Source organism: Oncorhynchus mykiss, chromosome 7, assembly GCF_013265735.2.
Source record: "Oncorhynchus mykiss isolate Arlee chromosome 7, USDA_OmykA_1.1, whole genome shotgun sequence".
Lineage (NCBI taxonomy): Eukaryota > Metazoa > Chordata > Actinopteri > Salmoniformes > Salmonidae > Oncorhynchus > Oncorhynchus mykiss.
The window spans coordinates 7187116-7200281 of NC_048571.1; the positions used below are offsets into that span (position 1 = coordinate 7187116).

The 13166-nt window shown below is 42.3% G+C and overlaps 1 protein-coding gene across 1 annotated transcript; it reads right to left on the bottom strand.

Annotated features, from left to right (window-relative positions):
* Positions 1-6965: 6965 nt before the first annotated feature.
* On the bottom strand, positions 6966-10831 carry LOC110527292 (homeobox protein GBX-2-like). The gene is made up of 2 exons (XM_036982304.1): positions 9784-10831; positions 6966-8343 (listed from the first exon to the last, which is right to left on the bottom strand). The coding sequence occupies exons 1-2, from the start codon at positions 10295-10297 to the stop codon at positions 7832-7834; spliced, it is 1026 nt and encodes a 341-aa protein (XP_036838199.1). The 5' UTR covers positions 10298-10831; the 3' UTR covers positions 6966-7831.
* Between the last annotated feature and the right edge of the window lie 2335 nt (positions 10832-13166).

The window sequence follows — 13166 nt, forward strand, 5'->3', positions numbered from 1 at the left end:
ACAACCCAACCCGAGACGACTGCCAGTCAAATTATTTAATAGGGTTCTAATGCGATCTAGATATGGAAGAAGACCCCTCTCCTCCTAACTGCTTGGGTTCAGTTATCAGTCTAGTCCATCCACCTCTATTGTGACCTATCAGCATCAAGCAGCGTTATTATTCCAATTGTCATTGATCTTCTAATTATTATTGTTATTATTATTGTTCTATTGAGTTTGTGTCATCTGTACAGTACTGTGTTGATACCTAATACAGTCTTCTACTGTAATGTGTCTCTTTTCAATAAAGACAAAATATGCTTCTTAATATAACTGTTAATGTCTGTTAAATCAGAACATGGATAACGGGTGGGAACTGGGAAGATGGATATGTTAGGCTGGGCCTGGAATTAAGCTGTGTGTGTGCATGCTTGTGTGTGTGTGTCTGCGTGGGTGCTAGTGTACTTCTGGGCTGTCTGCATGTTCCAATATGCTTAGGTGTGTATGTGTCTATGCGTGCACTAGTGTGTGTGTGTCTATGCGTGCACTACTGTGTGTGTGTGTGTCTATGCGTGCACTAGTGTGTGTGTGTCTATGCGTGCACTAGTGTGTGTCTATGCGTGCACTAGTGTGTGTGTGTGTGTCTATGCGTGCACTAGTGTGTGTGTGTGTGTCTATGCGTGCACTAGTGTGTGTGTGTGTGTGTGTGTGTGTCTATGCGTGCACTAGTGTGTATGTGTCTATGCGTGCACTAGTGTGTGTGGTGCAGATGAAGGCGTTAGACCAAGGTCCTATATGTCCTGTCTGTAATGGGATAATACCCCTTTAATCCTCTCCAGCCCTCTGGGATTCAGGAAGAGGACCAAGGGGAGCACAAAGCAGCCAAGAAGGGGGAGACGGACAGGGGTCTGCCCTCACAAAGCACCAGGCACAGGGGAGGTGGGCGGAGACGGACAGGGGTCTGCCCTCACAAAGCACCAGGCACAGGGGAGGACAATGGGACCGTGGCAGGCCACGACAGCAGATGTAATTAAAGAGATTAGACGGGGAAGTGAGAAAAAGAGCAGCCAGGGGAGGGAGGGGGGGGGGGGGGGCAGAGAGGAAGGGTAGGGAGGGGAGGGAGGGGGGGCAGAGTGGTTACTCTGTAAACAGTAATGCTGTGGGGAACAGAGAGGAAGGGGAGGGAGGGGGGGGCAGAGTGGTTACTCTGTAAACAGTAATGTTGTGGGGAACAGAGAGGAAGGGGAGGGAGGGGGGGCAGAGTGGTTACTCTGTAAACAGTAATGGTGTGGGGGGGCAGAGTGGTTACTCTGTAAACAGTAATGTTGTGGGGGGCAGAGAGGAAGGGGAGGGTGGGAGGGCAGAGTGGTTACTCTGTAAACAGTAATGTTGTGGGGGGCAGAGAGGAAGGGGAGGGTGGGAGGGCAGAGTGGTTACTCTGTAAACAGTAATGTTGTGGGGGGCAGAGAGGAAGGGGAGGGTGGGGGGGCAGAGTGGTTACTCTGTAAACAGTAATGTTGTGGGGGGGCAGAGTGGTTACTCTGTAAACAGTAATGTTGTGGGGGGGGCAGAGTGGTTACTCTGTAAACAGTAATGTTGTGGGGGACAGAGTGGTTACTCTGTAAACAGTAATGTTGTGGGGGGGGCAGAGTGGTTACTCTGTAAACAGTAATGTTGTGGGGGACAGAGTGGTTACTCTGTAAACAGTAATGTTGTGGGGGGGGCAGAGTGGTTACTCTGTAAACAGTAATGTTGTGGGGGACAGAGTGGTTACTCTGTAAACAGTAATCTTGTGTGGGACAGATAATGTGTGCATATACATAATTACATTTGTAATGTCTTTATTCTTTTGGAACTTGTTTACTGAACTAATGTTTACTGAACTTTTATTGTTTATTTCACTTTTGTTTATCTACTCCACTTGCTTTGGCAATGTTAACACATGTTTCCCATACCTTTAAAGCACTTGCATTGAATTGAGGGAGGAAAGAGATGGGGGGTAGAGTGGTTTCTCAGTAAAAGGTAATGCTGTGGGGGAGAGATGGGGGGGCTCTCCAGATGACTGGGGTTCTATTGGATATCAGTTTCCTCATATTTAAATACTTTCAAATGCCCATTTAGCAGTTTACTAAGTAACGGCTCCGGAAGTACATTTCAAAGGGCAAGTCAATGTAAAGCGCTGCATTCGGTCCCAATCCAGGCATTGTGTTGTTGGGAATCAGTATGAACTCAGTGTTTATTGTTATGGCCTCAACGAGAGGATAGACACACACACGGTGCACCAGATGAGTCGGACGGTGTCGTAGAGCAGAGGACTGGGTAGCACAGACCGCTCTGCTCCGAGAGACACAACTATTAGGAATGCAAGGGGAGTGGCCGAATGAGGCGTGAACAGTAGCTAGGTGCCGTGATGGTGTGAGCCTGATGCAGCGCGATCCAGAGGACAGATAGCTACAGGGGACCTGGCCAAGGAAACCTTCCAGCAGACTGAACAGTAGCTAGGTATCTGACTGTGTCCCTGTTTGGTTATGACATTTGTCTCCATGGTGAACCATACCGACAGGGCATACTATGGATATAGAGACCGTATAAATGACTAATGCTTTACTCTGGGTTAAGGTTGTCAGTTTCTTCAATAAACTTATCAATTCATGAATTCAATTTAAATATAATTCAGGAAATGCGCAATGAATAAAAATAAAAAAATGTTTTCAATTATTGTGTGGAATTGCAATTAATCTGCTGGATAGACTGAATTTGTTTTGGAATTGTCTCAACCCCAATTCAATCTGAAATGATGTTCAATAAATATATTTTCATCCTCAACACACAATTTCCATAGATATCTAACTCTGAAAATAATTAAGAAATAAATCAATTAAAATAATTACTTGAAAACGACGTAGCCTATACACACGTCTTTTTCTCGGTGAAATGGAAATGATCGAATATTATTTTCCCAATAGTTATTTTCATGGTATTTTTTGCTAAAAGTGGTGGACAAATTAGGACAATATAATAATTATATTTCATGCCTGAACCTGAAATAACCAACTTAATGTAAAATGCTGAATCTACAAAGCTATTTTCATTTGCATTTGAAATGACTTCAGTGTGGATTAAATCTTCCCGCAAAACGTAGTTTTAGTGTTTTAATGAAGTCCCTCTTCTGAAAGAACACGTTCTCCAAGCAAATAGTTGATTATTTCTCAATAATAATAATAAACTATTATGCAGTAAAAAAACATGTTTTTAATTTAGATACAAATTAGATGATCACTCTAAAGATTCCTGTGGAATGTTAAAGTTGCATAAAAAAGATGTAGGAACACGTTCATAAATGTGGATGTGAATGATGTGTTTTCTGACTCTTGCAAATGAAGAATTTAAGTTATTCTGAACATTTACTATATAATGGATTTGATTGAGATGGTAACAATTTATAAAAGAAAATGTATTTGTCCTTAGCAAAGTCAAACCTCTTCAGTGAGACTATTTGCATTGAGGTACATTAAATATTGTTGCAACAATTACTGGTAATCATTGTATAATTAAATCATGAGAGGACCTGTATCTTTCTGTTGATATTAGTAGTGTATTAGTTCCTGTATCTTTCTGTTGATATTAGTAGTGTATTTGCTATATGTTGGCCTGCACCTACAGTATGAAAGAGATACTGAAGGTGTAACGGCAGATGTCCTCTTCGTCTGAAGAGGAGTAAGGATCGGACCAAGATGCAGCGTGGTAAGTGTTCCTGACGATTTATTAAAAACGAACTGAACACTGAAATACAAAACAATAAACGATGTGATGAAAACCGAAAACCGAAACAGTACCATGTGGCGACAAACACTCACACGGAAACAAACACCCACAAACCAACAGTGAAACACAGGCTACCTAAGTATGATTCTCAATCAGAGACAAATAATGACACCTGCCTCTGATTGAGAACCATACTAGGCTGAACACAAGAACCAAGATAGAAAAACAAACAGACTGCCCACCCCAACTCACGCCCTGACCATACTAAATAAAGACAAAACAAAGGAAATAAAGGTCAGAACGTGACAGAAGGAGGGAGAGAGTGTAATGTTTACTGTACATTTTTTATTGTTTATTTCACTTTTGTTTATTATCTATTTCACTTGCTTTGGCAATGTAAACCTAACTTTCCCATACCAATAAAGCCCTTAAATTGAATTGGGGGAGAGAGAGAGAGAGATGTGTGTGTAGCTTGGTGTATGTGGGGTTTATAGAGTATTCATTTCCAGTAACAGCATTCTCAAGCCAGAGCCTATTAGGTCACGAGAGTCTCATGGCTCGCTTTCCATCAGAATTAATCATTGGGGGTTCATTTGAAGCTTCGACAAGTTGCTGTTAATTTAGTGCAGGGGGGACATGCTAGAGTGAAAAGCGGAGGTCCCAACCAATCCCCCTGGGCCTCATTTATCAGCCAACCGCGACGGCCCGGCTTGATTACAATTTGCAAAAAAATTCATTAGAGTTAGCGGGGCAATTGTCAGATCTCTCCCTCTCACCTCGATACTCATATCGCTTTCTCTGTCAAACATCCTCCTCAAGTAGGCTACACAAATTGCTGTGTGTGTTCTTTCAATACAATCTAATCTAGCAAATCTGTATTTGAGTAATTGTGTAATGGACATATTTTGTTGTAAGTATCCAGTAATCAAATGCCTGAGTGGATCTCTGTCGGGGTGTGCACGAGTTTGTGTGGAATAGAAGACAACATACAGACACACACACACTCCTCTAGAGCGGGTCATGAGAGCTCATCTTGTAGCCAGGCCTGTCAGTGATGCTCAGCCAGAGCGCGAGCTGCCGCAATAAATCTGAGTTTCACAGTAATTCACTCTTTCTGCTACTATGACGAGTTGGGATTTCAGTTTAATATTCAAAAAATGTGCTTGGGGAATTTACAACGATGAATCAGTAGGGAAAATACATTTTACGTGGGTTGAATAGAGGCGAGTGTAAACGTTAAGATTTGGATAGGCGGTAGGCCTCATAATACAAGATCAATTCCATAAATTGCCTGTTTTTATGTCAGGATCCATAGCCGATTTCCTCTAGTTTATTTTGAAGATATAACAGCGTTATTTGTGCGTTATCATGGCGTGCGAATTACAAACGATGACTGACATCAAAATATTGTTCAGGTGCGTGACGTGCGCGCCGCACGTCTGGGTTAAATGATGCGCGTGACGATAATAGCGTTGTTGTTGCCGGGGGGGAATAGCGCGCTGTCTAAATGCTGCCAGAGAGACGGAGAGGGGCTACACGACAGAACGATCGTTAAACTACTGCAACAACATCTTGGAGGATGCTTTAGCTGTGAAAGAATGATGGTTGTCTTATTTGAGGACACTTGTGGGCTTAATCAATACTCATTGGAATAGAGGGTTTTACTTGTGTCATTTATATACAGTAGGTCTAGTAGACAATATTATTTAACTCCAAATGTGTTTGTTAAAAACGGTTTTTTTTTTTACAAATTGCTTTTTAGAACATTGTAAAAAAAAAAGTTATTTATTTAAATAATATATTTGTCCTAAAATGTGTAGCCTAGCCTATTTAATATCCAACCTATTTCAAGAAAGGCGAATTATAATAACCAATATTGTTTTAAATTCGTTTATATAACACCGATAAATACATTATCAGAATGGATTATTTTATAATTTAGCCTAGTGACGTTTGAAACGGTTTAATATGTTTAGGGTAGGCTATAGACCTACTGTGGTAGCGCTGACAGATGGAGCTTAACGCAGGCTATTCATGTGCGGAACATGACAGAGACCAACAAGATGTCCTTAGAGATCACAAGGGGAAAGTCCTGCAAGTAGGCCTGCGTTGTATTTTAGTCGCCAATCTTATCAAAATACATTTATGAAATTGTCCACTTCAATAGATGTAAATATTAAATGGCAAAGCAATTGGCGCGCTGGGAGGCTTACAAGTCACCTCTTTGTCCCGGTAAATGAGGCGCTCTGGGCCCGGGGCAAGGTGAGGCCGAAAATCAAGGCTGACACCAGGCCGCGACCTTCTTAAACAGCCGTGCTCGTGACGTTTCACTCGGATGGGAATTGGTGTTCCTCACAGCCTTGGAGGAACCTTGGAGTTTCATTCACCCTGGCTGATGGGACCCACCCCCTGTCATAACACGAGATTGCGTCGCCGAGCGAGATCTTCTTACATATTTATTGTTGGCATGCATCAGGTTGATTTACTCCAACATACGCGACGAGGTTGGCCTTAATTCCAGAGGGTGGCTGGAGCAGAGGGGCAGAGCTGTAAAACTGTCACCTCCCTGGCTGACTGCATGGCTCTACTGTCGGAGAGATAAACAGTTGGTCCTGCCTCTGCATTACCTGTGAACCTCACAGTTGCTCCTGCCTCTGCATTACCTGTAAACCTCACAGTTGCTCCTGCCTCTGCATTACCTGTAAACCTCACAGTTGCTCCTGCCTCTGCATTACCTGTAAACCTCACAGTTGCTCCTGCCTCAGGAATATCTGCACAACTCACAGTTGGTGCAGGAAAAATTATATAATTCTGAAAGTCATTAATTATAATAGTATAATGACATGGTTATTGCAAGTAATAGTCTTAATAATAATAGTATAAATTGTGTTGTAAATGAAATCTAAACGAAATCGTGTCGTTAATCACCCTTAATTCAAAGATAAAATACAAACGCATTTATCTTCCAATTATCTTCCTTAGTGGATTGTGAAAATAATATTTGTCACTTGCAGACAACAAATTGAATAATCCCAAATGAACATTTGATATATTGGTGAAAATAATAATCAACCAAGGAATTCAAATATCATGATCAACTCGAAGCCCAGCACTCAAGAAAGCGCCTGTAAACCCGCGCATGCGTAATTTCGCTAAAGATTTCAAATTCAAATAGAATTGCACAAAAATGGAATGACAATAAACAAACTGACAAATTGTTGACAATTGCTAATGGTTCATCTTTAATGCACACTTTATTATTTACTCAATAAGTAATGTAATGTTAGTTACTTTTTGCACAATATTAAATAAATTAGCAGCGTGCTCCTTGACTGTTGAAAAAGTCACAATGAAGAAAAATCATTCAAGCAACCATGGAATGAAACAATGGAAACAAACTCAAACTGAGAACAGAAGTAGGATGGTTTTACAGGGCCACTCTTTGCTTTTTGGAGGAGATGATTGATGGTTGAGATGTCTGAGCATATTTGTAGGCTATGTGTACAATATGTGTACTGGTTTGGGGGGATAAAATTAGAAATGATAAAAGTGCTCCTTTTGGGACAAAGCTGTTCATTCTGATCTGATTTGCGCCTGCTGCAAAAACAACAATAATACAAGCAAGGTCCTTCAGAATCGGCAGCACAAACCTCAAAGAAAATCTAACAGACGTAAAAGTAGGTTATCTTTTTAATCAACATCTCGGAAATGTACAATTGGATGTATTGTTGTCTTGTTGTAATGTCCTCAATTTGGTCCCATGGCGGTTATAGTTATGGCCCATCTCGGTATTTACACTAGTAACCAAGGTGATACATGTCACCATTTCGAGTTTTTTTGTCTTGGTATTTAATCAGTTTACCATCAGTGGATCGATTCAGCAGTAATGCAGAGGAAAAGCAATGTACCATCAATTCATTTGCTCTCCTCTGTCTTACAAAGATTTACAAAGACTCACCAAAGGATAAACTTGGTTTGTGATTATCAATAGTCCAATTCCAAAATAACGTGTGTGCTGTTTTTCTGTTTTTAAACAGTGTTATTAACTTAATCTGTATTTCGTCCATCGGTTTAACATAAAGAAATGTTATGGTCTGGCTTGCTCTAACTGTTGGTGCTGACTCCTTATTGCAAACCGGCTGACGTGCACGGGGATAGGCACCACGATTTTAGGGTTCCTAGAGGGCTCGCCGGTTTTGGAATTGACGTTACCAGCCTTTACGCGCTTCCACTTGGCCCTCCGGTTCTGGAACCAGATCTTGACTTGAACTTCGCTGAGTTTCAAGGCATGCGCAATCTGAGAGCGTTCCGTTAAAGACAGGTATTTCTTACAATGGAACTCCTTCTCCAGTTCCAAGAGCTGCTCGCTCGTGAACGCCGTTCTCCGCCGCCGGTTCTTACCGGTAGACGTGGTGCTGCCAGTGCCGTTGGACCCGTGGACGCCCTCATCCACGTTACCCTCCCCATCATCTTTCTGACACATCGAGTTACCCGTCATGTTGTCGTCGGAGCTGTAGTCTAAATCGCTGTCCATTGAGAAGCTCTCATCTCTTCTATTGCATTCGTCCTCTTTCGGGTCTTCTTTGCCGTGGGTTCTGGCTGTGTGGGTAAGGAAATAGAACAGGTTAGTTTAGGTTATATTGACCTCAAAATAGAAAAGTAAATGACAATGTGTAACCTATAATGGACTGATATGCAACAGTTTATGAGTTTATATAATGGATAACCGCAATTATACTTTAAAAAAAATATTTTGCTTTAAAAAAACAAGCAACTTTTCTTCTACATTTGATTCATCACTAACGTTGTGTGTATTGTATCAACATTTCGTTTCATGAGTAAAAACCCACGAGTAGACTTTACATATTGTGTTACAGGAAAACAATAGCCTATTATATTATGGAGCAAATTAGGAACAAATTATATTATGTCTCTGGGCGTATTTAAGTGAAGTGAAAGTTATTTTAGTAAACATATATTTAAGTAAATATTTATCGAATTAGGCCCATCGGCTGTATCATGACACATATCATGTATGAAATAGGCCTCGCGCTTACTATAATTCCATTCATTTTAGAGACAAAATCAATTGATTTATATTATACAATATCTTAAACGCACTTCCGGAGTTAAAGCGTTTCTTACATGTATTTCATAATACATACAGACCCTCATATAAATGACTCGGTCGACGTTGAATTCCGATCACAAAGTGTTTCTTACATGTATATCATAATACATACAGACCCTCATTTAAATGACTCCGTCGGCTTTGAATTCTGATCGCAGTTTTATAGACATTCAAATACTGCAGGCGCTTTCCCATCCTTCAATTAAAATAGGCTAATTTAGTCATTTAGTTTGCCCCCAGGCACTATTCATTGAAAAGCCTGAAATAAACGTATTTGATATGCGGATATCATGTCAAGCTTCTCACGACAAAATATGTAAGCGTCCATGTAAAGAATTTGTTTAAAAAAAAAAAGAAGACATTTTTCACTCAGGGGCAACTGCCACTTTCTCTCACTATACTTTAATCGTTGTCATTTGATGTGAAATGCACAGGATATAGCCTACGCCAACACTGAGGGAGTAGAACTTTTAAGTTATCCTCAAATGGTACTTGGGTCCTTTTTTTGTACATTGATGACGTAGGTCTATTGATAATATTGGTCCGTTAGCTAATAGGCCTAATAGCATAATTAATGAGATAAAGTTTAGAGATCGAATTACTTCTTATAAGGAACCTCGCAAATGTGCACTATTATTTATTTATTTTTACAATAGGCCTAATAAATACGAGTATTCGCTTTGAACTTCTCTTTTACAACTTACAAATAATATCTCATTTATCCAAGAACATTAGGTTACATTTTAGTCATTTAGCAGACGCTCTTGTTCAGAGTGACTTACAGTTAGTGCATCCAAGCACAAGACAGCCACACATCCCAAACACAGACTAACGTTTCCTCAATAGAACCTTACGTCAAGTAAACAACCCTGTCCAGCAGAGTCCAGACAAAACAGAGTTTACTGTACCTGTGGATGACTGCAATGGCTCTGAGTCGTGGTAGGAGGGGAGCCTTGCGGACTCCTTTCCTAGAAATGTCTTTCCGTCATCCCCATCCAAACGAATGTCCTGAGATTTATTGAAGGCGGCGTGGAGAGACTGCGAGCCGAACTTCCTCGCCGCCTCCTGGTGCTGCTGTGAAGCCGAGAACCCTCCAGGCAGGCTGGCCATCAGGGTGGAGGTGAGCGCCATGCCCTGAGCCAGGCTAGAGCAGAAAGAGTTCTGGAGGCTGGGGATCTGGTGGTGCGGATGGGTAGCCGAGAGCCCCTGCTGCAGGGCGGACTGGGGTAGGGCAGGGGGCGGCGGAGGGTGCGGTGGGAGCACCACTGACCGGTACGGCATGAACATGGGGTAACCGGTGTAGACGAAGTGTCCCGGGCTGGGCTGAGGGGGACCGCCGATCAGAGAGTCGATACTGAAGGCAGTGGTGCTTCCCAGTGGGCGCTGCATCATCATAAACGAAGGGCTGAACGCTGCACTCATATGATCTGATGGAAGGAATGTCAATCAAGGAAATGTTACTGGAGAAATGGAAGGGAGCGATGACACCTGCAGTCTTCCTTGGGTTCGGAAGTCACCAACTTCACAACGTTGTTATTCGACAGACAACCGACCTTAGAAATGTCGACGTTTTGGTAATCCCGTGATTATTTGTTCGTTTCTCGCGATTAAATAAAACCATTCCATCAACATTGCAGATGGTCGACACACGATACTGGAGAGTGGAGATGTGTCCAGATCAACAGAATTAGCAGTCAATTTGGAGCCGTGGTGGTTTCCGAATATAGCAGAACTCATGTGGCCCCTTTTGGTTTACCTTGCGCTCCGATAGCGGGAGCCAAAGCCCATTCCAAGTGCCAATCAATATCCTCGAGTTGTAGCTGACGTTCTGACCATTTGACAACAACAATCTTATATTCGATGATACTCGGTTTCCGCACGTCTGTCTAACTCACTCTAGAGAGTAGAGTGATGCTACTCCGTTCTACAACATCCAGATGTTAAGCATGGAGTTTAAATTACGCTCCCTCTGTTTGATCGGCTCTTCCACTCGCAAGGACCACCCTCTCATCGCACTCTCGCATTTCATTGGTCGCTGTTAAACTGTTGGGCTAGCCTAGCTGTCATTCGTCACATAGACCTGTGAGGGCTGTCTTCGGTCTGGGTCTAGGAAATAAATGCCAATTATGTGGATTTGTAAAGCGTAGGCTATACACATCCTAAGGGACCATAATGCAAATTGGAATTAGCTAGGCTACACATGCAATATGCACGCACACATATTGACTACAACTGTCTTCCTTACATTAAATGTATAAAACATAAAAATAACTATTTGTACTGAATAGGGTTGCAAAATTATGTGAACTGTCAATAAATTCCCTGGTTTTCCCAAAGTCCAGGTTGGAGGAAATAAGTAGGAAATTCGGAATCTTCCAACCAGGATTTTTGGAAAACCAGGAAAGCTATTGAAAGTTAACGGACTTTTGCCACCCTAGTACTGAATGTGTGTGTGTGTGTATGTGTCTGTTGTTGCTTTGTGTGTGTTGATAAAAAAAATCCTGTTCCACCTTTTCAGAATGACGAAAAGACTGTTCCCTGATATTATGTCCTCTTGTACCTAAAGGAAGCTTAGATCAAACAGTGGAAGGTCCCCATTCACTACCGACCAGGCTACCAATGGGCCTTCAGATGAAGTGAGAGCTGGAGAGGAGATGGAGGTTAGAAGGAGAGATGGTGTGGAGATGGAGAGAGGGAGGAGAGATGAAGATATGGAGGTTAGATATAAAGATGGAGGGTAGATATAGAGATGGAGGGTAGATATAGAGATGGAGGGTAGATATAGAGATGGAGGGTAGATATAGAGATGGAGGGTAGATATAGAGAGGGAGGGTAGATATAGAGAGGGAGGGTAGATATAGAGATGGAGGTTAGATATAGAGATGGAGGGTAGATATAGAGATGGAGGGTAGATATAGAGAGGGAGGGTAGATATAGAGAGGGAGGGTAGATATAGAGATGGAGGTTAGATATAGAGATGGAGGGTAGATATAGAGATGGAGGGTAGATATAGAGAGGGGGGTAGATATGGAGATGGAGGGTTAGATGGAGTGATGGAGGGTAGATGGAGTGATGGAGGGTAGATGGAGAGATGGAGGTTGGATATAGAGATGGAGGTTAGATATAGAGATGGAGGTTAGAGTGATGGAGGGTAGATGGAAATATGGAGGGTAGATGGAGTGATGGAGGGTAGATGGAGTGATGGAGGGTAGATGGAGAGATGGAGGTTGGATATAGAGATGGAGGTTGGATATAGAGATGGAGGTTAGATATAGAGATGGAGGTTAGAGTGATGGAGGGTAGATGGAGAGATGGAGGGTAGATATAGAGATGGAGGTTAGATATGGAGGTTAGATGGAGTGATGGAGGTTAGATATACAGATGGAGGTTAAAGATGGAGGTTAGATATAGAGATGGAGGGTAGATATAGAGATGGAGGTTAGATATTGAGGTTAGATATAGATATGGAGGTTAAATATAGAGATGGAGGTTAGATGGAGTGATGGAGGTTAGATATAGAGATGGAGGGTAGATATAGAGATGGAGTGATGGAGGGTAGATGAAATATGGAAGGTAGATGGAGAGATGGAGGGTAGATGGAGAGGAAGATGGTCAGATGGAGGGTAGATGAGTGATGGAGGGTAGATGGAGAGGAAGATGGAGAGATGGAGGGTAGATGAGAGATGGAGGGTAGATGAAAAATGGAGGGTAGAGGAGAGATGGTTAAATGGAGGGTAATGGAGAGAGAGAGAGGAATATGGAAAGATGGAGGGGAGATGGAGAGATTGATGGTATATGGAGAGAAGGAGGGTAGATGGAGAGATGGAGGGTAGATAAAGACATGGAGGGTAGATGGAGAGATGATGGAGAGATGGTTAGATGGAGGGTAGATGGAGAGATGGAGAGATGGAGGGTAGATGGAGAGATAGTTAGATGGAGGGTAGATGGAGAGATGGAGGGTGGATGAAAAGATGGAAATGAGATGGAGGGGAGATGGAGTGATGGAGGGTTGATGGAGAGATGAAGGGTAGATGGAGAGATGGTTAAATGGAGGGTAGATGAGAGATGGAGAGGAAGATGGACAGATGAAGAGATGGAGGGTAGATGGAAATATTGAGGGTAGATGGAGAGATGATGAGGAGATGGAGGTTAGATGGGGAGATGGAGGGGAGATGAGGAGATGGAGGGTAGATGGAGACATGGAGGGTAGATGAGGAGATGGAAGTTAGGTGAGGGTAGATGGAATGATGGAGGGTAGATGAAAAGATGGAGATGGAAGTTAGATGCAGGA